Source organism: Suricata suricatta, chromosome 2 (genome assembly GCF_006229205.1).
Source record: "Suricata suricatta isolate VVHF042 chromosome 2, meerkat_22Aug2017_6uvM2_HiC, whole genome shotgun sequence".
Classification (NCBI taxonomy): domain Eukaryota; kingdom Metazoa; phylum Chordata; class Mammalia; order Carnivora; family Herpestidae; genus Suricata; species Suricata suricatta.
In genome coordinates this window covers 74059423-74081603 of record NC_043701.1, presented here as the reverse complement: position 1 = coordinate 74081603, position 22181 = coordinate 74059423, and the positions used below count along the sequence as shown (strand labels likewise).

The 22181-nt window shown below is 45.4% G+C and overlaps 2 protein-coding genes across 5 annotated transcripts in view; one reads left to right on the top strand and one right to left on the bottom strand.

Annotated features, from left to right (window-relative positions):
* The first annotated feature begins 310 nt into the window (after window positions 1-310).
* TMEM243 (transmembrane protein 243) lies at window positions 311-20483 on the top strand. Of its 4 annotated transcripts, none has more exons than XM_029928298.1 (5): window positions 311-400; window positions 927-1229; window positions 17650-17700; window positions 18473-18577; window positions 19868-20483. In XM_029928298.1, the coding sequence occupies exons 2-5, from the start codon at window positions 1152-1154 to the stop codon at window positions 19988-19990; spliced, it is 357 nt and encodes a 118-aa protein (XP_029784158.1). In that variant the 5' UTR covers window positions 311-400; window positions 927-1151; the 3' UTR covers window positions 19991-20483. The 4 variants fall into 4 exon arrangements, with proteins under 4 accessions (XP_029784158.1, XP_029784180.1, XP_029784164.1 ...); XM_029928320.1 differs by having other exon boundaries at window positions 314-400; window positions 930-1229; XM_029928304.1 differs by lacking the exon at window positions 311-400 and adding an exon at window positions 501-669.
* Window positions 20302-22181, bottom strand: part of DMTF1 (cyclin D binding myb like transcription factor 1) — a 43225-nt gene continuing 41345 nt past the window's right edge. Inside the window, exons 18-19 of the mRNA XM_029928277.1 lie at window positions 21848-21995; window positions 20302-21638 (exon numbers count right to left, since the gene is read on the bottom strand). Coding sequence (XP_029784137.1) covers window positions 21529-21638; window positions 21848-21995 — 258 coding nt within the window. The 3' untranslated portion in view covers window positions 20302-21528. The remainder of the gene's footprint in view (window positions 21639-21847; window positions 21996-22181) is intronic.

The following is a 22181-nucleotide window of genomic DNA, read 5'->3' as shown; positions in this document are numbered from 1 at the left end:
AATCACTAAGGGACCAAGAAACACACAGCCAGGGCAATTGGCCGCGCCTCCGTGATTAAACGGGCACCTCTAGAAATAAAGCTCTGCAGCCAATGCGGCGCCACGGCCCGCGGGATTGGCGCCCTGGGCCGTGACGTAGCCTGGGCGGGCCGAGTCGGTTTGCGACGGAGGCCGCGGGTCCCGGCCGGGGGAGCAGAAGCGAGGGGATCTGCAGCGCCGCGCTCCGCACGCTAGCCCGTGAGCCCGCTCTTCGCCAGCTCGGAGGATTTCTCTCTTCCCCGCGCGTCTCGCCCGCGCTGCAGAGCCTCGGCACCGAAGCCCGGAAGGCGTGCTAACCTGAGACCAGCGGACCCCGGCGCGGCCAGGACTCCCCAGCGCGAGGGCGGCAGGGGACGCAGAGGTTTGGCTTGCGGGCGCGGGGCGGGCGCGGGGCGTTTCCCGGGAGGGTGGCCAATCTGTGCGGGGCCGAGGCGGGATTTTCTCTGCGGAGAGAGGGACGAGAGCTGCGGAAAGCACGACGGTGCGCTGGTAGTTGCAACGCTTCAGAGGACGTCCGAGTTGCCCGGCGCGGTTGGGGCCAAGACCTGAAGCTGCAGCGCTGCGGGAGAGGTCCGCGGGGGCGCTCGGCTCGGGCAGCTTCACTTGTCCCGCCGCTCGAGAACTGGAGAGGTGCAGAGGCGCCGGGGGTTTGGAGAAGGGCTGGCTTGTAATGAATTCTCAGGACCACCGCCTCCTCGAGCGTGGAGGTATTGGTGCTCACCAGGATATTTAGAAAGCTGGGGAAACTATCGCGTAAAGGGACCGTCGATTTGCTTTGCGAGCCGCAGCGTGCTGAGCGCCGAGATTTGGGGAAGCGGGAGCTGCTCGGGCGGGGCGTCCCGAGGAGAGTCGGCCACGAGGTGTTTGTTTCCTTTCACTTCCTGCAGCAGCTGCTCGCGATGAGGAGGGGAGCGGGCCTAGGGCGGAGCGGCCTCGTCCCCCGGGCCTAAGCGCCCACCCGCTGCAGCCGAGGGGACGTCCCCGACCCACCTGGGCTTCCGGCCATGGGTGCTCGGTGAATAGGCGGCGTGGGGAGTCGAGGACCTGTGCCACTTCGGAAGGTAATGCTGGCTCAGTTTTGAGTGGCCCGGGGAGAGCGAAGAAACCCTAAAATGGAGGACTTTACTACCAGGACCTACGGCACCAGTGGCCTGGACAACAGACCTCTGTTCGGAGAGACGTCGGCCAAGGTGAGCGCGGACCCGGATTCCAGGGTTGTGGGTTTGTGTGTCTGCGTGTCTGCGCTCCCGCTCAGAGTCCTGGTTGCGGCCCCTGAAAGCACTTGTGAGTAGAAAGAGCTGAGTCTCCGGCCCTGCTTCCTTCTTAAGATGTTTGTTTTGCCTGTCGGCTCCTTTTTGGGGCTATAGGGTTGGCGCGGAGCTCTGGAAGCAGGGCTGGGGGTGGGGGTGGGGAGCGGGGGTGGCGGGAGTGGAGGAAAGTTCAGAAAGTTCTGGGCTGTTAGGGCCCTTCAGGGGAGTGCGGAAACCTCTCTCCGGAGGGAAAGTGGGGCTCGAGTGCTAATCTCTGAGAGGCTTCAGGTGTGGTACCAAAGCTTCCGTAAGAAAGAATCCCGCAGAAGTGCTTCTGATTAATATTTATCCAGAGCCATTAAGGGTTTACACTGAGGCGGCCAAGCAAAGAAAGAGAGGCTTGAAATGAGGCTTTCTTTGATGGCCTTCCATTCCTGGAAGGGATCAAAGGGTCTTTGGCCCTACACAAGCTATAGTATCTTATTTTAGCCTTCTAAAAAGGATAATGCCTTCTTACAAGCTGTATCATGTGATTCTCTGAGCCAGTAATAGTAGAGAGTTCTTTTCCTGTCTTCAGCTGTAACTTTAAGTCATTTTGGCAAGATTTGCCTGTGATTTTTTTTTTTTTTTTCACCTAGGAGGTGATCTTGGTAACCTTTGACTCCTGACAAAGTCCTTTCAGGCCTCTCAGAAAGGAGGGCACATGTGGAGTCCAGAGCTTCTTGGGTTTCTTAGCTTTGGGAGAGACCTTTAACACAAAGAACTGGAAACTTGTACACCCGGCAGTGTGGGTCATAGTCCTGAGTTTGGGCCGCCAGCCTGCTACAGGACAACTACTTTATTTTTTAAACTCTGTCTGGATGTCCTTGTTTTTTTAAAGTATCTTAACAGGAAAATGTTTTAAGCTTAATCTTTGGGAAGATGCGCCTTGTTTTTTGGGGGGCTTTGCATGATTCCTGCCCACATTGCTTGTGGTTTGAGAAGCATGGCTCCAGGTGACTGGACATTCCTGTGTCCGGTGTAGTTACTGAGCGCTTTGTGACAGGCCGGGCCCTGGGGCCCAAGGAGCATAGGGGCGGGAAGTATGTAAACCAGTGTGATATACTGGATCTGTGCTATGATGGGGCGTAAGGGGGGTATATTGGGGCACACAGGAGAAACTGGTCACTGTTGTTTGGGATGCTTTGGCAAGATCTTGGATGGCTTCCGTTCAGACGTTCTGGTAGCCTTGGGCTTTTAGATCTGAATGCCCCTAAATTGAAGTTTAACAAGAAGAGGATTTGAGGCTTGGAAAGTGGAGGCACCAGCTTGCCTCTTGAAGGTCTTGGACCCAGGGCACCTGCCTGTCCAGCGGTTCCAAGAGCTAAGAGGTTCACTGTCTGCCTCACCTGCCTTGGTGCACAGATTGGGGTTCTGGGTGATAGAGACTTCTGACCCCTTCTAAGCCCTACAGCCCCTGGATACTGAGGTGGGTGATTTGGTAATGGACTTGATATTGATGTTTTCTGACTTGATTGGGCTCTACATATTAATGGCTGTAAGTTTCCTATTGCCTGTTCCAAGAACTTTTCAAAATGCTTAATGTTTGTTGCATAATTATTTAGTCCGAGAGTATATGGCCCTGGCATTATTTGGGCAGCTTTGGGCGTTATAAAGAAGATGTGGCCACTCAGAGACAACATTAAGAATAAGATGTAATTGGGGTGCCCCGGTGACTCAGTCACTTAAGCGGCCTACTTCAGCTCAGGTCATGATCTCACCTTTGAGTGTTTGAGCCTTACATCAGGCTCTGTGTTGACAGCTCACAGCCTGCAGCCTGTTTCAGATTCTGTGTCTCCCTCTCGCTCCCTGCCCCTGCCCTTCCCTTGCTTGTCTCTCTCTCTCTCTCTCTCTCTCTGTCTCTCTCTCTCTCAAAAATAAACATTAAAAACAATTTTTTAAAATAAGATATCATTCCAGATAACAGAATTGCTCCCTTTAGCTCTCTCCATCAGGTTAACAGAATAATTGGACATAGAAAAGGTACACGGAACTGAGAAAGAAACCAGTGGTTTGAGGATGGGAGAAAACCTGGAGACTTACCCCCCCCCCATATTCAGAGAAGTGTTATTTCTCTTAAGGATAACAATTAAACCATATCCAGGGTCTTAACTTACAGGTAGAAGCCAAAGTGGCCATCTATTTTTATTTATTTATTTTAATGTGTATTTATTTTTGAGGGGGGTGGGGAGAGGCACAGAATCCAAAGCAGGTTCCAGGTTCCGAGCTGTCAGCACAGAGCCTGACATCGGGCTTGAACTCCCAAGTCCCGGATCATGATCTGAGCTGAAGTTGGATGCTTAACCCACTGAGCCACCCAGGCACCCCCAAAGTGACTACTTAAAGCATTAGCTATTGAGGTACAAGACACACACTTGGGGGAAAAGCTTCACCATTTGAAGCTTACATCAAACTTTGCTCGATGGACAGCTGAGCTCTGCTAGTACCTGGGTGTGGTTGAGGGTAAGCCTATCTGTGCGTCTTGTGTCTTCTAAATTGAGATGTCGGGTGTGAAGAGGCAGAGATCTGTGTCTTTTATGACGGCAAATGATTTTGTTAGAGGATCTGAAGTGGGGAGCGCACGGGAGCTGGGCAGGACACGTCGCGGTGGAGCCGTTCCCACGGAGGACAGTCCCGGCCAGAGCCGCTGGGCTCCTACAGCTCGAGTCCGGGGTCACGAGCCTGTGTCTCCAACCTTCATCAGCGCCTGTGTGGAGGCATTAGCAGCTTGCTCTCTGTCAGATGTCAGGAACCAGGACACAAAAGCCACGTAACAGTGAAACTTCATACACTACAAGTTCTGAGGAGAAAATCCAGGAAGGGGAAAGCCTACTTCCTGTCATCCTGTGATAGAGCCTCTGAGCTTTCAGTGATCTTGTTTGCTGTACGGCAGCTGACCATAGAACCTCTCAATTTTAAATCGAGAAAGGACCAGAGCTTTAGGTCTTGTCTCTGCCTTTAAGGTACAGATGACTGAAAGCCCACAGAACAGAGCAACTTCTCTAGGGCAGTTGTGTGTCCTCAGCGCCAGGCACCCTGCTGGGCATTCCGCTTTTTCCCTTGGTCACCCAGTTCCTTTGTGCGGTGGGCATTGGCACTTGTGTTTTAGAACTAAGGAAACCAAACACAAAGCAGGTTACTTGTTCAGTCATACTACTAGTTCTTGTCTGGTATAACGAGTTGGTTTCACGAGTTGAATAGGATAGTAAGTGGTAAATTAGGCAGTCTGTGCTACATACTGTGTTTTTTATTTAAGAATTTTTGTAATGTTTATTTGGACAGAACATGCATGCAAGTAGAAGGGGAGGGGCAGAGAGAGAGAGAGAGAAAGAGAGAGAGAGGGAGGGAGGGAGGGAGGGAGAGAGGGAGAATCTCAAGCAGGCTCCATGCTGTCAGTAGAGAGCCTGACGCAGAGCTTGAACTTGTGACCCCTGAGAATATGACCTGAGCCCATATCAAGAGTCAGGTGATTAACTGACTGAGCCATCCAGGAGCCCCTGTACTACATATTTGAGAAGCACTATGGACATTCACATACGAGTTTCCCATTCACAGGAAACAGAAGGGGTTTCCCTAGAGTCACAGTAAGTGAAAGGTCCTAGCATCTGCTACAGAACGGTAGATGTGTAACCCAGTGGGCCTTGAGCAGCTCTCTTGGGCAGTTCCCGAAGACACTTTTGTCTACACCTGTGTGGGGTGCACATTACTTCATTTACCAAACTCGAAACTTACTCAGTCTTCAACACGATGCTTAGGAATACCCTCTCAGATGGAGCCATGGAGGGAAGGGCAAACTGAAATATTGAAGGGATAATAGACAAAAAAGGAAAAGATGTTTATCTTGTTAGAAACCTGTCTGTCATTCCTTTGGAATTACATATTGCTAAGTGATGTAGCTTTGGAATCCTGGTCAGAATGTTGTTTTCATCTATTTTTATCCATTCCCAAGTTCTGGGATATAGGTATATATTTGCTTTAAAAAAATTTTTTTTAATGTTTTATTTATTTTTGATACAGAGAGAGAGAGAGCATGAGAGGGGGAGGGGCAGAGAGAGAAGAGACACAGAATCTGAAGCAGGCTCCAGGCTCTGAGCTGTCAGCACAGAGCCTGATGCGGGGCTCAAACCCATGAACGTGAGATCATGACCTGAGCTGAAGTCGGAGGCTTAACCGACTGAGCCACCCAGGCGCCCCTCTGTTTGCTTTAGAGTGAAAAAAAAATGTGGCACAGTTACCTGGATGAATGTATTTGGGATTTCCAAGCCTGTGCTCTAGCTTAGCATTTTCTAAAGGAGAACTATACAGTAGAAATTGTGAGCTGCGTTTATGATTTTACATGTCCTAGTAAACCATAGAAAAGTATAAGGTAAAATTAGTTTTAATACATCTTATTTAATTTCCTATCAAAAATACATTTGAGGGGTGTCTGGGTGGCTCAGTCGGTTGAGCATCTGACTTTGGCTCCTGTCACGATCTTGAGGTTTGTGGGTTCGAGCCCCACATCAGACTCCGTTGCTGACAGCTCAGAACCTGGACTCTGCTTCAGATTCTGTGTCTCCCTCTCTTTCTGCTCTTCTCATTCTCTCTCCCTCCCTCTCTCCAAAATAAACAAACATTTGAGGGGGCACCTGGGTGGCTCAGTCGGTTAAGTGTCTGACTTCAGCTCAAGTCATGTCATGGTTCATAAGTTTGAGTCCCATATCTGGCTGTGTGCTGACAGCTCACAGCCTGGAGCCTGCTTCCGGTTCTGTCTCCCTCTCTCTCTGCCCCTCCCCCGTGTGTGTGTGTGTGTGCACACATGCTCTCTCGCTCTCAAAAATAAATAAACATAAAATAAGTTAAAAAATACATTTGAGGGTGCCTGGGTGGCTCAGTCGGTTAAGCCACTGACTCTTGGTTTCCACTCAGGTCATGATCTCACTGTTCTTGGTTCGAGCTCCACATCAGGCTCCTTGCTGACAGTGTAGAGCCTGCTTGGGATTCTCTCCCTCTCTCTCTGTCCCTCCCCTGCTCACTCCCTTTGTCTCTCTCAAAATAAATAATAAAGTATATTTGAATGTACAATCAATAGAAACAGCAGACCTAGTTTTACATTTCTGGACTAAGCCTTCAAAATCGAGTGTGTGTTTTTCACTTTGAGCCCAGGTCCATTTGCGCTGGCTGCATTCCGGGTGCTAGTGCTACCTTATTGGACAGCACAGTTCTGAAGCAGTTAAGTTCTTAGTTACAGTGGTTCCATAGTCGTTATCACAACATATTCTTCTTCTCTGTGGGACTTCTCAGAACCTTTAATATGGTAATTTTCTCTGGGTGATTGGAGAGGGTGATAGTGGTGCTTCTGGACTGTTGGTGACATAGCCTTTGAGGAGTGGCACACGGTGTTCTGTATGGAGTTCTTACCTCCCCCCTGGGAGCTTTCATGAGACGTTTTTACAGGACACCCTTTGGGAAATCCTACTGCACAAAGCTTTGCGAGGGGGTGAAGGAATGTGTCGGTGTGCAGCCCCTGAAGTTACTCTGGAGGGAGAGCCTCTTACAGGTTTGAGTAAAGAGAAGCCTGTTCCCCAGGTTCAGCACCCTCTTCTCCAAATATCTGAGTCCTGCTTGCTCCATCTCGGTCTCTGCCTTAGAAGCTTTCTTAAAATCCAGCCTGGGGCGCCTGGGTGGCTCATTCGGTTAAGTGTCCGACTTCCGCTCAGGTCATGATCTCACGGTTTGTGGGTTTGAGCCCCGTGTCCGGCTCTGTGCTGACAGCTCAGAGCCTGGAGCCTGCTTCGGATTCTGTGTCTCCCTGTCTCTCTGCCCCTTCCCTACTCATGCTCTGTTTCTCTCTGTCTCAATAATAAATAAAAACATAAGGGGGAAAAAAATTAAAAAAAAACAACAACAAAACCCAGCCTGCATCCATGCTGCCCTTACGGGAGCCAGGCGGTCAGGGGTGTTCCCTGGAACTTAACTCCTTGTGTTGTCTGGGCGGTGTTTAGCGCGAGCCTTCCTGACCCGAGCGTCAGCTCCTTGAGGGATAGCCGGCTGCCTCATGTCTCCAACCTCTGGCACTGGGCACAGTGCCTACCTGGTTCTTAAAGTTCTGTATGCTAAGATTCAAGTGAAAATTGAGCATCATTAGAAGGGTGACTCACATTCTTAGGACATACTGGGTGACCCTAGAAGCCAGGGGGCTGGTGTTCAGAAACCTGGAACACTGGATACCAGAACAGGAAATGGTCTTCAGGCTCTCATGCAGTTAGAGTCCTCCTGTGAGCCTCTCCTTGCTGAGCTTCAGCAGAGGGGCAGGAGGAAACCTCATACAGTATTGTATAAAAACCATAGACGATGGTGGCTAAGAGGACTGTCAGGTCTGCTGAGTTGTCCTCAGATGTTTGCATCAGACTCCGTTGCTGACAGCTCAGAACCTGGACTCTGCTTCAGATTCAGTATCCTGGGTCTTCTGAAATGAGTCCTGTTTTTCTTACGGCCAGTCTATAGGCCATGTATATGTATGATCGTATATATATGTGTGTATATATATTTTAAAGTTTATTTGGAGAGTGTGTGTGTGTGAGAGAGTGGTGGAGGGGGAGACAGAATCTCAAGCAGGCTCTGCACTGTCGGCATGGAGCTCACTGTGGGACTGCATCTCATGAATTGTGAGATCATGACTTGAGCTGAAATCCAAAGTCAGATACTTAACCGACTGAGCTGCCCAGGTGCCTCTCTAATAGTGTTTTGAGCTGCTTTAGGATCAAATGGGTTGACACATTTGAGTGTCCCTGTGGAAATGATGAAATGATTTTGAAATTGGGGCTGACTTAGAAATTGAGGTCAGGATATGGGCTTTCTCCGTTCCCACTCCTCTCTGAGGACCCAGCATTTCATTTGTAAGATGCCTCATTAGATGTAGAGATAATACTAATGCCATATTAGCAGCTGTTTACGGACTCTGGTAAATGGCACTCGGTTCTAGGGGCTTTACGTATATTATCTGCAAATCCTTACAGCAACCCTACATGTTCGACCGCTGTACAAATATGGCAGTTTAGGCTTCAAATTTGAGTGACTCTAAGGCCACAGGTTGGCATATGGCAGGAGAGTAAATCTGTCTGGTCCATCAGGCTCCTAACCTCATAGTCTTGCACTCTGCCTCCTGTGCTGAAGGTCGTGGCACATAAAAATAAGGCACTTCTTGTGTGTACCCACCCTAGGGATCATTTTGCCCCTTAAACTTGTGGAGTACGGTTTTTACGGTTATCAGATATTCCTAAGTGGTCATGAAATCGATACATTTAATGTATTAATGATGAAATTAATGAATTTATGAAATTAATGAATTAATGAAATTAATACATTTCAAGTGCATGTATCTTTGAGAAAGAATCTGGTGGCTAGATACACAAAAATATTCACAAATGAAAAATGCTTCAAAATATTGGTCTATGAAATAAGGGAAACATTTAAAACTGTCTATGCATGGTACTTGATCCAAATAGAGATGAGGTGGGGGGGCGTTGGGGTTCAGACGTGCCCTCGGTGGTGGTGGTCATGGTGCATTTGTGAGAGCTGTGGGTGTGGGGGTTGTAAAGCATGGGCGTGCCGGCACTGTCATAGATGCGGTCTCAGGCTGCCTCTTCTCCTGGCGCTGTTCAGAGGCCCTTGTGTCTTTGGGAAGTCTGAGCAGTGGCATCTATGGTCATGTGCATTATTACCTAGATTTTGCCAGCAAGGTAAGGTGTCCCCTGGCTTTCCACCTAGAAGGTGCTGTCCCAGGGTCTGCCTCAGATGACGGTGTGAGGGGGTTCCTACTTAGAGCATGTAGCTCTGGGGGAACCAAATGAACCCACTGGATGATGTGAGATTTCCTGCTGCATCTGGGCCTCAACCTCCCACATTTTACGTCCTCTCTAGGTATGTTTATTCTGATAGGGCTGCCTCTTAAGACCTCTGACTGGGCCATTTTCAGAGCTTTCCTGACAAGTTTTCCATTGTGATTTGGAAGAAATAAAAAGGAAAATCATTTCCGAGAATAGGCTACTTGTTTATGGTATTGGAACTCTTAAGTTCGAGAAATGCAAAAACTTTTGACATAGAATTGTAGGATGTGGCTCAAGGGTCTGAATCACTCAGTCTAGTTAACAATGGTAGGAAGTGGTGTCCTTTGGACATTTCATACTTGCTGAATGGATTGTTTGCTCTTGCCCTCATGGAAGAAGATAATCACTGTTTTCAGTGACCTGAAGCTCTTGTGGGTTATGGAGGATAAATTCTGAATTTAAAATGGGGTTTAGGCCTTTATTGAAAGGGTGAGCAAACTGCTGGACACCTGAGGGAAGAGAAAATTGTAGTTAGGGCACCAGATCAGAGGGCTTTTGAGTCTCAGACCTTGAAGCAGGCATAGGATTTTTGACAGGAGGAGGTTACTGGGAATCCCAAGCAGGAAGGCCAGCTGTGTCAAGGGGTGGGAGCAGGAAAGTGTAGGAAATTGTAAAGAAACTCTGAGCCCACTGTGACAGAGGAAAAGCTGGGCTGGGTGGAGAGCCTTGAATGCTGTGCTAGGGACAATGATTATCTTCTGGGGGGTGTAGGTTGTTGAGAGTGCATATATGTATTCTGGAATTCAGGTACTAACCAAGTGCATACTATGCCCATGGAGGTGTGCGATGTACTGGGTAGTGTATCTTTTTTCATAGAGCATGTATGCACTGCATGGAAGATAGGCATTAAATCATTTTTCTTCGCTCTCCATGCCTCATCAAGCTTCAGTCATCCTGGCCTTTTATTTTTTTTCATCTAGTTCCCAATCTTACTCCTGCTTCAGGACCTTTGCACATGCTGCAGTGGCTTGTTTGCAACACCCTTCTTCCAGATCCTTGCCTGTGTCACTCCTTTTCTTATAAAGGCCCCTGCTCCGTGTCATATCCTTGGGATTCTTTGACCTTTTTTTAAAAATTAGCCCCCCATCTCCACCCTGGTCACTCTCCATTTACTCTGTTTGATTTTCTTCCTCACTTCCTAACACTTTGTCTATAAAATGGAGAATGAATGGCCAACATCAAAGTGGGACACAGTATGCATGGAAGGCTTTCTGATGTTGGAGGGAATTGAGATTTTTGGGCTAGAAAAGGACTCCATGAAGGAGAGATTGAACGTAAAGCTGAAAATGGTGATAATTAATTGAGCCAGGGAACAGGTGTAGTAGGATCAGAGAAGCTGGTCACTTTTTGATCATCTTCAGGCTGAAAGGGATTGAAACAGGAGGAGGAGTTTTCCTCTTGTTCTTGGCATCTTAGTTTTAAAAGGATGTTTGCTGATGTACAGGCTTCAAGAGTAGGATCAGGAAGCTGAGTTGAGATGGACACTTTCTGGAGAGACAGGGACAGTCAACTCAAAAGGCCGTGGAAATACAGTGAAGGCTCAGCGGAAAACATGAATTGTAGTAAACTCAGGTCGTGTGTCTTTCAGATAATATTTGGGCACCCAATATATGTTGGGCATGGTGGTCAGCAGAGGGAAATGACCAGTGCTGCTGTCCTGTTCCCTGGCCCCTTTACATAGTCAGAAGAAGGTTATTTCCACTCTGGACAGTGGCAGCTTCTCCAGCCACATGGCTTGATTTTGTCTGAATTACAAAAAGGTCTTCCTGCCAGTGGGGTGATGCAGGCTGCTGCCAGGGTGCTCAGCTTGGAGAGTGAGGCATGGGGCTGGATTGCAGTCACGTGGCCACGTGGCGTGAGTGGTCCACGGTCTGACAGTGAACAAGGAATACGTGGCCCTCAGGAGATGCACGGTAAAGTGGTAGGTAGGGTTAGGAAAGGTGAAAGGTTTACTCGAGGCTTAGTGCCAGAGCACAGAAGTGGTCAAGGGCTTGGGGGCACTCAGGGCTGGGTTTTCAAACATCAGGCCCACACGAACAGATCCCCTGGGGAGTCTTCCACACATGGGAGGCTGCTGACTCCACGGGCGGAAATTGGTAGGGGGAGCCCTCAGGTCAGAGCTTTGGTGTAACAGATGGGGAATGGTCTAGTCAGTGGGTATCCTTAGTGGAAAGTTTGCAGGAATATAGATTTGGCTGAAGCAGGTGCTGGAATAACTGAAGTAGCTAAGAAGAGGAGGGGAAGAAGTGGACTGGACAATGCCAGGGACATACATTTTAGAGGATCAGGTATGAACCCAATTGCAACGTCAGATGGCCGAAGGGGCGAGGGAGATCTCTGGAGCCCGTCAGAAGGATGCTAATCCCATTCCAGAGGGCTCTACCCTCATGGCCTAATTATGTTTCACAGACCCCACCTCTTAATACTGTCACATTGGGCATTAGGGTATCAGCCTGAGAAACTGGGGGACAGACACATTAAGCCCATAGTAGAGGATATTACTGAAGTTGCTGACTTCACCAGGCCCACGGAGCAGGGAATGCCCTGCACCCTACAGCCTGGCCCAGTGGATGTGGGATGAGTATGTGGGTGACATGGTCTCTGTCGGGGACAGTGTTCAGAGACCGGGGCAGCAGGGGAAATCCAGGGTGCGGGGGAACTCTGCAGGTCCATGAAGCGGTTGGCTCACGTGGAACAGGTTTTGGGGATGGGATGGGCCACAGGACTTGCAGGTGTGGGTATGAGGACTGATGGGAGAATATTTAGTGGGAGGCTGGGGGTCTGCCATGATCTGTGGTGGTGTTTGAGGAGAAGGACATTAAGGAGTCACAAAGTGAGAGGCAATGCCAAAAACGGAATTCTCAGGCTTACCCCAACCCTGGGCCCCTCCTGTCTCCCTCCAGGGAGTGGAACGGCACGTTTCCGTGGCTTTGTCCTTCCCGGGGTTTTCTTCTCTGCAGAGAGCCTTCTGTTTTCCTTCGCCTCTCCCTGGGAGTGCCAAGCAGCACCGCTGAAGGACGGGTTCCATGGCAGGAGCTGCTGCTGTGCTTCTGAAACAGGGCTTGGTCTTGCCTTGGTGAAAAATGAGTGACTGGGCTTGTACTCACATAGGAATACCTAGATAAGTCCATGGAACTAATGGAACCTAGCCTGGCAGGCATCAGTAGGCTGTCACCCCTTTGTGGCTGGCAAAAACCTGACATTGACCACTGTAGGACCAGGCCATCGCTTCCGTGCTGTGCCGTGCCCATCCCAGAACGGTGAGGCTCTTCTACCCAGGAGCTGGGATTTCTGAGGAGCCAGGCCCCACATGAGTGATGTAAGTGGCCTCTCTGGTGGTCAGAGGCCCTCTAAGGAAAATGCCCTTGGCCACATCTCTTTACGATTCTTTCCTTAAACTGACATTCATAGAGCGCCAGCGGTGTGCCGGGCTGCACAGAAGACAGGTAGCCTGTGTGCCTGACCCTAAACTGCCTGACCCTAGACTAACTGCCAGGCCCGATTGAGGAGATGGCTGATAGAGCTTATTGCAATGCAGTTAAGTATGAGTCTGGGCAGTGTGATCCTGGAGCCCCGAGAGCAGCACATCTCATCCTGAAGGGAGGGTGCCCAAGGGTAGTGGCCAGAAAAGATTTACAGGGGACTTGATGTTTGCGTTGAGCCCTGAAGGGTGAGTGGTCAGGTTGGGAGTATGGCGTCTGGGCCATCCCACCTCCCACCCCACAGCTCACTCTTTTGATAACATTATGCCTTTTGTTTATCTTGTGGGTAAGTACGAGATCATTATGTGTAAAGTAGCCGTGTTTTCTGCGTCCCTGTATTAGCAGAGACCCATCCAACGAACTCTTAGATCCAGACGTTTGTTTCTTCTCATCCAGTGTGCTTAATAATTAGCAAGCACTTTAAAACCCTGTTGCACTTCCCGCTTGGTTGTCAGGAGTCTTAGGGATAACATTTGAGCTTAAATCAGAAAAGTTTTCTTTGGTTCAATTTATATGTGTGTGCATCACCTATCCTTCCACTCATCAACCCCCTTCAGAAAATTTGACTTGTTCTTTTTATTGTTACTTAAATGGGTTAGAGTTTTTACTGTAGAAGCCTAGGCCCTTAAATCCAATTTTAAATTTTGGAAGTAGACACAAAATAAATTGCTCTGGAAATGCTAGCATTCCAGTCTAGAACCAAGATGTCTCTGGGTTGCTGAGGGCAAATGCCAGTTTTTGGTTATTTGGGAATTTACTGCCTGTTTCCTCCCTGAGCTATCATTAAACAGCTGAGCATTTGACAGGAGTTTGGGGTTCTCTGTCTTGTATCAAGATGCTAATGACTGACCAGGCAAGATTGGGGGCTTCTTTACCTCTGATGGCTGGGGAGTAGGCCTTCTACTCTGGCCCAAGTGCAGTCTGAAGCTGATGATCCAGAACCATAAACTGTTAAAGCAGGAAAGGACCAGATACCATGTAGCCCAGTCCTCGGATGTGGTAGACTCAGAGTTAGCCAGTGGCACAATGGAGAGGAGAACCTTGTTCTCTTTAACTCTTAAATTTCAGGGTCCATACAGATTAGTCTAAGGATTCTTAGACCTTTAGCTTCCATTTTGCTAAGAGCATTGGATAGACTTGGCCATTACCTGGCTGTATGACCTTGACAGATGAGTCCCATTGAACCTAGTTACTCATTAGTAAATGGAGATTGTGTATTCCTTACTTTTCAAGGTTACCTTCTGCCCTCCCAGGTACGAACGATTGGGATATATGCCCTTCGTGTTCTCCTTCCCCATATCAGAGTTAGATGAAGACTTAACTGCTTTGGGCTCAGGCTGATCCCAGCCCCTTTCCTCAGCTCTAACAAAGCTGGCTCAGTTCTTGACTATATATATCCGTTTGCCATGCTTTCTTCTCTCGGGGTCTTGGTTAAGTTCCTTCTTTATAGGCCACCTTTTCTTTGTTTTTTGTTCATCTGCTAGTCATCTTCCAGGTTTGATTTTCTCTTGGGTTCTCTCCCTTCCTTTCTCCTTAGTGCCCTCATGAGCTCTGGATGGTTTCAACTTGTGGAGGGTAAAGACCATTTTATTTGTTGTTGTATTTGCATCTGGAATATAGTAATTTTATTGAGATATAACTGAGATGTGTAAGTGAATAAATCACAAGGTTATATATGCAGAATTCCTCACCAAACTATATTATCTGTGCTCATGTGTGCCTGTATATCCATATATGTACGTATGTGTATTATATGCATATAAGCAAAGACTCTGAACTTGTTGCTGAGTCTTTGGGAAGTAGGTCTCAATTCTCGATCCTATCCTGTCTGCAGGTAAGGATCAAGGCCGATTCTGATCCTGTCAAGCTTTCTGGGGGAGTGAAAATAGGCAACAGTGCAAGGTCTGAAGAAAGATCTGGGAGGGGAGAAGTTTTGGTTGATGGAAAGAGGATAATAAAACTGGGGAAGAGAGTTTCTATGAGAAATTAATACTTCTTTTCATGTACTTTATTCTGATTTTATGCATATTAGCTTGAAAACTGCCCTTTGAAATGCTGAGTAGTTAATTACTTCTTTTTAGTGCTTTCTCTTTGGAGACTGGGACCTGGGAGAGCTACTAAAGCCTTGAAAAGTAATCTCTGGGTAAAGTATCTCCGCTATTATTTGAACTTTTCAGTATTCAAAATGGCTTAGAGCCTTTCAAATTTTCCTGCCATTCACCTCAGGATCTTGTTAAAATGTAGACTAAGATTCTGTAGGTCCTGGGGCAAGGCTCTGGGATTCTGCATTTCTCATAGGCTCTCAGCTGAGGCCTGTGCTGCTGGTCTGCAGACCACACTTGGCATAGCAGGCTTTTAGAAGAGCCTAGAAGTGGGAGGTCTTCCCAAGTCTGTTGTTTTCTTGGGCCTGGATTCATGGTTACTTGATGGCAGAAGGCCTGAAGCCAAGGCCCTAGCTTGGAGAAAGAGACACCTATGAGAATGACCTAAATGGTTAATCCCATCTGGGGAGTCCCAAGGGCCTGCATCGTTAATGACAGAATTACTGATATTCATGAAGATGACTTAGAATTCTATTCAGTGAACTGTCTAGAAGGCAGGCAAGGAAGTATTTACTAAAATTTAGATGTGTTTTCATGAAGGATTAAAACCAGTTAGGCTTACATGAGTTAAGTTAAATAATGCGGAAAAAATCCTTTGAGGAAATCTCCATTCCTGAAAGACACTTCACTATAATTCTTCGCTAATGGGCTTTCAGAGGGACCACTGCCACTCGCTGTGTCTGTCTAGACTAGCTGTAGGTGCTCTTCCAGTGAGAAGTGTTGACAGAATCCTTTCTCTTGGCATTGAATCCTGTCTCTTCTACTTAGGATACGGAGACACTGCAGGTTCTGTTTCCCAGAGCCACTTTTGCCACCTGTAAGAGTCCTAATGCCACTTAATCCCTGGATTTTTTTTTAGAAGATAGGTGAAAGCTCTTGGCATAGTTACTATCCCTTCACTATTAACTATTTTTCCTCCTGCTCTGATCCTAGTTGGCATTTTGCTGTTTGGAGGGAAGTGATGCTTCTTGGCTACCTCAGCTGAACCTCTCCCTGTCTTCTATTACTAAGACAGCTGTTGTGAGTTATGCAGAATTCTGTAAACTTTTGCAAATCCCTGGCACTCAGTGAAAGCAGACATTCTCAGAATAGACCAGAGTTCACTTAAACCTTTTGCACAAGGTACAGACAATGGGGCTCCCATTTGTAGAGGTCTATACATCTTAGGTCAAGACAGACAGACAGACAGACACACACACACACGTCTTGTATGTGGAAAGAAGTGATTAGCAGTCAGTAGTTTTCCCCTGGGTCTCTCTTCACAGACGGTTGCTGCAGGGCAGGCTTCTCTAGCTGTGGAGTGAGGGGTGAGGGTGTGGCCAGTCATTACCTTTAGCTTATACACCGTGTGAATTGCAGTGGCCTTGGTCTGGAAAGTGTGGTCTCTCCTTGATTAAATCAAACACACCCAGTTTAATGCTTGGCTTTCCTTCACTCTCCCCTCCCAGCTTTGGGTGCTTTGTAACTTTGGATTATCTTTGAATGCAGACAACTTGAAAATGGCTGTTCTGTTGCTTCTCTGTGCTTGTTCCTGTGCTCTTCCATCAGTGAACTTTTGTTTACTGGCTACACTTGTTCCATATCCTGCTGGTCTTTGTTCAGATGTTACCAGAACACTCATTAAGACCACTGATTTCTCAGTTTTGACTTCTCAGAAATAAGAGTACTTGGTATTCTCACTGTCTGAAAATAGTGTTTCTTAATCAGGTCTGAAACTCTTATGACCTTGTTCTGTAAATTATTATACATGTATTATATATATTACTAATATTATATATACTAGTTTTACATGTGTAAAATATTTTAGCTTTATAGTTCCCACAGCTGAAACTATTTAATCAGTGACCTTGGTTTGGGAAATGTGTTAAAAGTTGCTTTTTACTTGTCATATTAGTTTAGGCAAATAATTTAACCAAATAATTTAACCACACATAGTGGACCTAAATTTATATTAACTTACAAAATGAGGATTGAATTACATGAGAAATTTTTCAAACCATCCTTTGGAATTGACTGGGTGGGTATGGGAATGATGAGAAGGTTCAATGGGTATGACCCCAGGCAGTACATTCAGTCATAATGTTCTACTTGGGTTACTTACTGAAGGCTTTTGCTACTAAGCTGTAAAAGCACTGGACTAGGTGGTCTGAGGTGGCTCCCAGCCCTGGCATGGTGTGATCCCTGCTAGCAGTAGCATCTCCCTATAAATGACCTTAGAGAAGGACACCTAAGCAGCATCACAGATAGGTCCAAACTCACGGCACAGTGCTGATTCCTGATCCTCTTCACCAAGGCTCTGGGCTGCCCATCTCAGTGCTCCTGTCCAGACTGTTCCCCACAGTACATGGAGGATTTATAAGCATCCCTTTCCCATGCAGTCCTTCCCAGTCTCCAAAAGACTCCAGTGTAAAAATGGCCTGTCCCTTTAAGAAACCATTTTCTTTTTCTTTCTTTCTAGTATTTATTCGTCTTTAAGAGGGAGACAGTAAAAAAAAAAAAAAAAACAGACTGAGTGGGAGAGGAGCAGAGAGAGGGAGATACAAGACTCCAAGCTGTCAGCACAGAGCCTCACGCAGGGCTCCAACTCATGAACCGTGAGATGATGACTTGAACCGAAGTCAGATACCCAACTGAGCCTCCCGGGCACTCCAGCAAACTTTTTCCAACTAGTTATCTCTGTATTCCTAAAGTATCTTTTCCACTCTGGTGGTTCTGTACACTTTGCCTTTCTGGCAGTTGTATGTACGTATCAAGCTCAGAGAGAGGCAGGACCTTGGTCTCATTCTAAGTCACCCCAGTGGCTAGCTTTGTACCTTTTTAAAAGTGTCTAGGATCTATCATAGGGCTAAAACATTCTTTTCTATTTCAGGATCGAATCATCAATTTAGTTGTTGGCAGCTTAACATCTTTATTGATTCTAGTAAGTACCTTTATTTGTGTCTTACCCAGGCTCTGCTCTGAACCAACGTTTTGAAAACTTTAGTACTGTGGTTAACACTTAAACAAACAAAAAACCTTAAAAGGGGCCAGTATGTGACCATGTGAAGTATTGCAGTCATAGTTAAATTAATACTTTTAGTTTGACTACTGCTTGAACAAAACTGCAGTTAGCTCGGTGCTATCAGTCACTGTAAAATACAGACAGGCTATATTTTCCATGGTCTGAAGATGGCATCTTTATACCACATTTTTATTAAGTCTGAGAATTTTAGTTTAGTTTGTTTCATTGACTTCTTAATGAAAAGAATGGGTATCATGTTTTACCTATGGTAGAAACATTACTCCAGTGTATTAGAAACATGAGTATTCTCCAGAATGTTTAGAAAAAACCATTTTTGGTTTTAATTTTTGTTGGACTATTCAGAATAACATTAACAAAGGTTGGAGCTTTTCCCAGTGTGATCCTTAATCCTGGAATGATGTTTTAAATGCTTTCTAATCTTTTTTTGTTAAGAGGTTGTTTTGAACTTAGCTAGTTTTCTGTGCTGTGATGGTTTGTCTCGTTTGATGGAGAAGGAAGAGCAAGTGCTAAGAGAAGTAACACACACTGGAACACATTTACAAATGCTTTTACTATTAAAATTCCCGAAAGCAAACCTGGCGGTAGATACTATGTAATAGGACATTGCTTAAACTCTAGTCCGATTGTTAGAGTTACTCCTAAGGCCTGACAACGATTTCTCTTGATACAGGTAACATTGATCAGCGCTTTTGTTTTCCCTCAACTACCTCCAAAACCACTGAATATATTTTTTGCTGTCTGCATCTCTTTGAGTAGTATTACTGCCTGCATACTTGTGAGTACTACTGAGAATTTAAACCAAGTATCCTGAAGGGCAGTCCTTGAGGGCAGTCCACTGCAGTGCAAACCTAGGACAGATTCCCAGCCTTAGGACTGTAAGAAGGGTGTAACTAGTTGTCCCCTAAGTCTGGCCCTACCAAGAATGTTAAGAATTTTCAGTATTAATTGTAGATATTTTATTTATTCTTGGGATCAGTTTCCTTTTCCCTTAAAGTTGTTAACTTAAAGGAAAACTCTTTTCCTTTGAGAGTGAAAAACAAAAAACCCAAACAGGAGGAAGGGGAAAAAAAAAAAAAAGTTGAGACTTGGGTTGCCAAAGCTTTGGTTTAAGTTTAACTTAAATCAACTTCCTTCAAGGACTACAGCATACAGGGCCCAACAGGATTTGGCAAATGCCATTACTGCTCTTAAGGGAAAAGAGACAGCACTTTGTATTTATTTCTGATAATTACAAAATGAGTCTATTTTAATCTCTGGGTTTATCTTCCCAAATGAAGGTAATTAACCCAAGAATTTCCTGGGAAATCTTAAGCTACAGCTGTATCCTTATCACAGGAATGTACAATTTTACCATAAAATATGCATTTCTTTTACATAAAGAAACAAAGATGGTGATAGGTCCTCACTTGGATATTTGACTAGTGCTTAGCATTCATTAGTTGGCTTGCTGTTCCATCTCTTAGGGGAGAGGTAGAACCAAAACTATAAATGACACCCTTAAAAACAAGTTTTGATTCAAATGGGGCTTCAGTTTTCATAGTGATGTGTGTATCTAATTGACTTAGCTGGCCCTACTCCTATACCTGAGGGGGACTCAGCTCACCCCCTTCCGGAGCCTTTGAAACAAAGCTACCAGAGATGCTCCTCTCCCTCCCAGCCTGATACCCAGAGTGACAGACAGGGTGCAGTTTTGTATAAAAGCTCTTACACGGTCCTCCCTCCCAGTACCTAAAGGGCACTGTCTCTTTTATTCCAATATAATTAAAACAGATCTACAAGGTACAAATTCTTGGATGGCTTGTCAGTAATTGGATGACTATTGGTTTGAACATAACCAAAGTTGAAAAAGCAGGAATAAGCATAATCTTGGATGTGGACACTTGGGACTACTAGAAAAAAAAATTACATTCTGGCTGTAGGAATGTAGACTAAAGATGCCTCAGTGAGGGAGAAAAGTTGATATGGATGAAACCAGTCACAGTGGAAAATGAATTGGCTGTATTTAAAAATTTTAATACCAAGACCAGTATTAATTCAACCGTGACTTAATGCTTCTTCTTTTTAGATCTACTGGTATCGACAAGGAGACTTAGAACCGAAATTCAGAAATCTAATTTACTATATCCTATTTTCGATCATCATGTTATGTATATGTGCGAACCTGTACTTCCACGACGTGGGGAAGTGAGGCCGCCCAGGGGAAACACTCACCAGGTCTCTCTCTGCAAAGCTGTCTCTTGGACTGTGAGTAAGAGCTGGGGCAGGCGTGCTGAAGAATCTCCTGTGCAAGTCTGATACATGATTTTCATGTTAACTGTAAATCTTAAATTCCCTCTTGCAGGGGAGACGTATCCTAGATTGCTTTGCTTTTTTCTTTAAGGAGCTGATGTTGCACTCAAACATTCCAAACCTTAAAGCTCGAACAGCACAAGCAATTTTCACTTTTGAAATTAAAATTTTTTATAATGTAGGTGCATGGCGAAAGGCTATGTAACAATCTTGCATTTTAAGACAAATATTCTTTTATTTCTGTTAAACTGAATATACAGTTGTTCCCTAGGCAACCAACTTTTGCTTATAACTACAATTAAATTTCACATTAACAAAACACAGACGGTGAAAAGACACTTTGATTGTGAAGATCTAATTACAGTAATAAATAAAATAATTTATACAAGGTTTTTTTTGTGACTTTTCTATTGGGGTCATGTTCATTAAAGCCCTAGAGGCTAATTTTGGCTTAACCTTCTCTAATACAGGAATGACTCTTGATTTCTTTCCTTTGATAACAGAAGCAAATTTTGTGTTTTTAAATTGCCTGAGATGGAGAAGTTAGGTCGCACCTCACCAGTGAATACAGTAAGTGAAGGGCAGACTGCAATACCTTCAACTATTTCCTGGGTAATTTGTATAGCAAAATATGTAAGAAACATTCCTGGTATAGGGTAGGCAATTTTACTTCCTTTGCCATTTAGTTAAATTTTACTTCAAAGTGCTAACTTTGTAAACCAACAACAGTGGGTTCTGAAGGGGTGAAAACTCTACTTAGCTTCCGGTGAGCTGTGTTGTTACTCTCTTCCATATTCCCTTTAAAAGTAATAAAAAACCTGTAGTGAATTTTAATTCTTTTAATGCTTTTCTGTATACCCAGCCTGAATGAGCTCCCACTGCCAGCAATGGGTCAACCAAAAGTAACCACCACACAATCGCTTCTTAGGTCTCCATACCTGTATGCTGGTTATCTTTCAGGCTAAGGATACTTAACATTTTTGAGGGTCACTGATTAGCAGCTCTATACCATGTTGACAGGGCTTCTCTGATATATGAAAAGGCCTACTTGAGACTGGATAGAGCCATGTCTGATCTTCAGAGATGAATATTACTACGTTTAAAACAGAGAGTAGTTGAGCTTTGGTGATTGTAAACTTTTTTTCAGTAGCTGAATGAAATTCCCTGCTGTCAATAAACACTAATCACAGGGATCTATGCAGTTAAGTCCTCCATACTCAATTCATCTACACACTGTCATTAAGACTAGACCTCAGATGATCCATTTAAAGGAGGTAAAAAGTCATAGCAGCAACACTGTATGTGGCTTCAGCACTGTAGCTATTTAAAAGCCAGAGGAATGGTAAATTCAGCTTCTTGCGAGTTGCTCCTATTTCTTTGGAGATGTAATTAACAGTGAGGCTTTTTTGCCTGAGCTACTTGTCTCTTGAGAATTACCTAATGACAGTTGACCAAATCTTCAACATCCTTTGAGTCTTCTGAAACAGGACTGCCCAAAGATGATCCAATGATATTTGATTCTTCTCGATGATGTTGGAGTATGGGATCTGTAAGAAGTTAAGTTTTCAGTGTATGTACTCTAAGCCAGGTCAAGAAGTCAGAGTAAGTACTCTACCTAAGTGCAAAGTTAAACAAGATGATGAACTACTGTTAGATCAAGAAAGACTAAAAAACAAAACAAAACAAAACAAAACTCAGCAGCCTGACTTTCCCCTTAAGATGTAGCAGGCACAGAAGGCAGTTCTATTAACAGTACCTGTTAGGGTCGTCAAAGGCAAGACAGATTCGGTATCGATAACGTCGGACGCCTGGATAAAGCCATGTGGTGAAGGAACGATAAGTATTGTTTCATCGTCAATGGTTGTCTGGTCGACCTGTTCTTCTATGGTAGGAGACTCTAGACCCTAAACACCCATTCAAAGAAATGAGATTGACTCCTCAGTTTTAAGATCCCCAACACATTTAGGTTTAAAAGGACTTAATATTCAAACATTATCCCATATTTTATAAAGCAGAGAAAAATGAAGCCTTAAAATGGACAAAAGCGATGATCTACTAATATTAAATATTGACAAAACAGAATCTAAAAA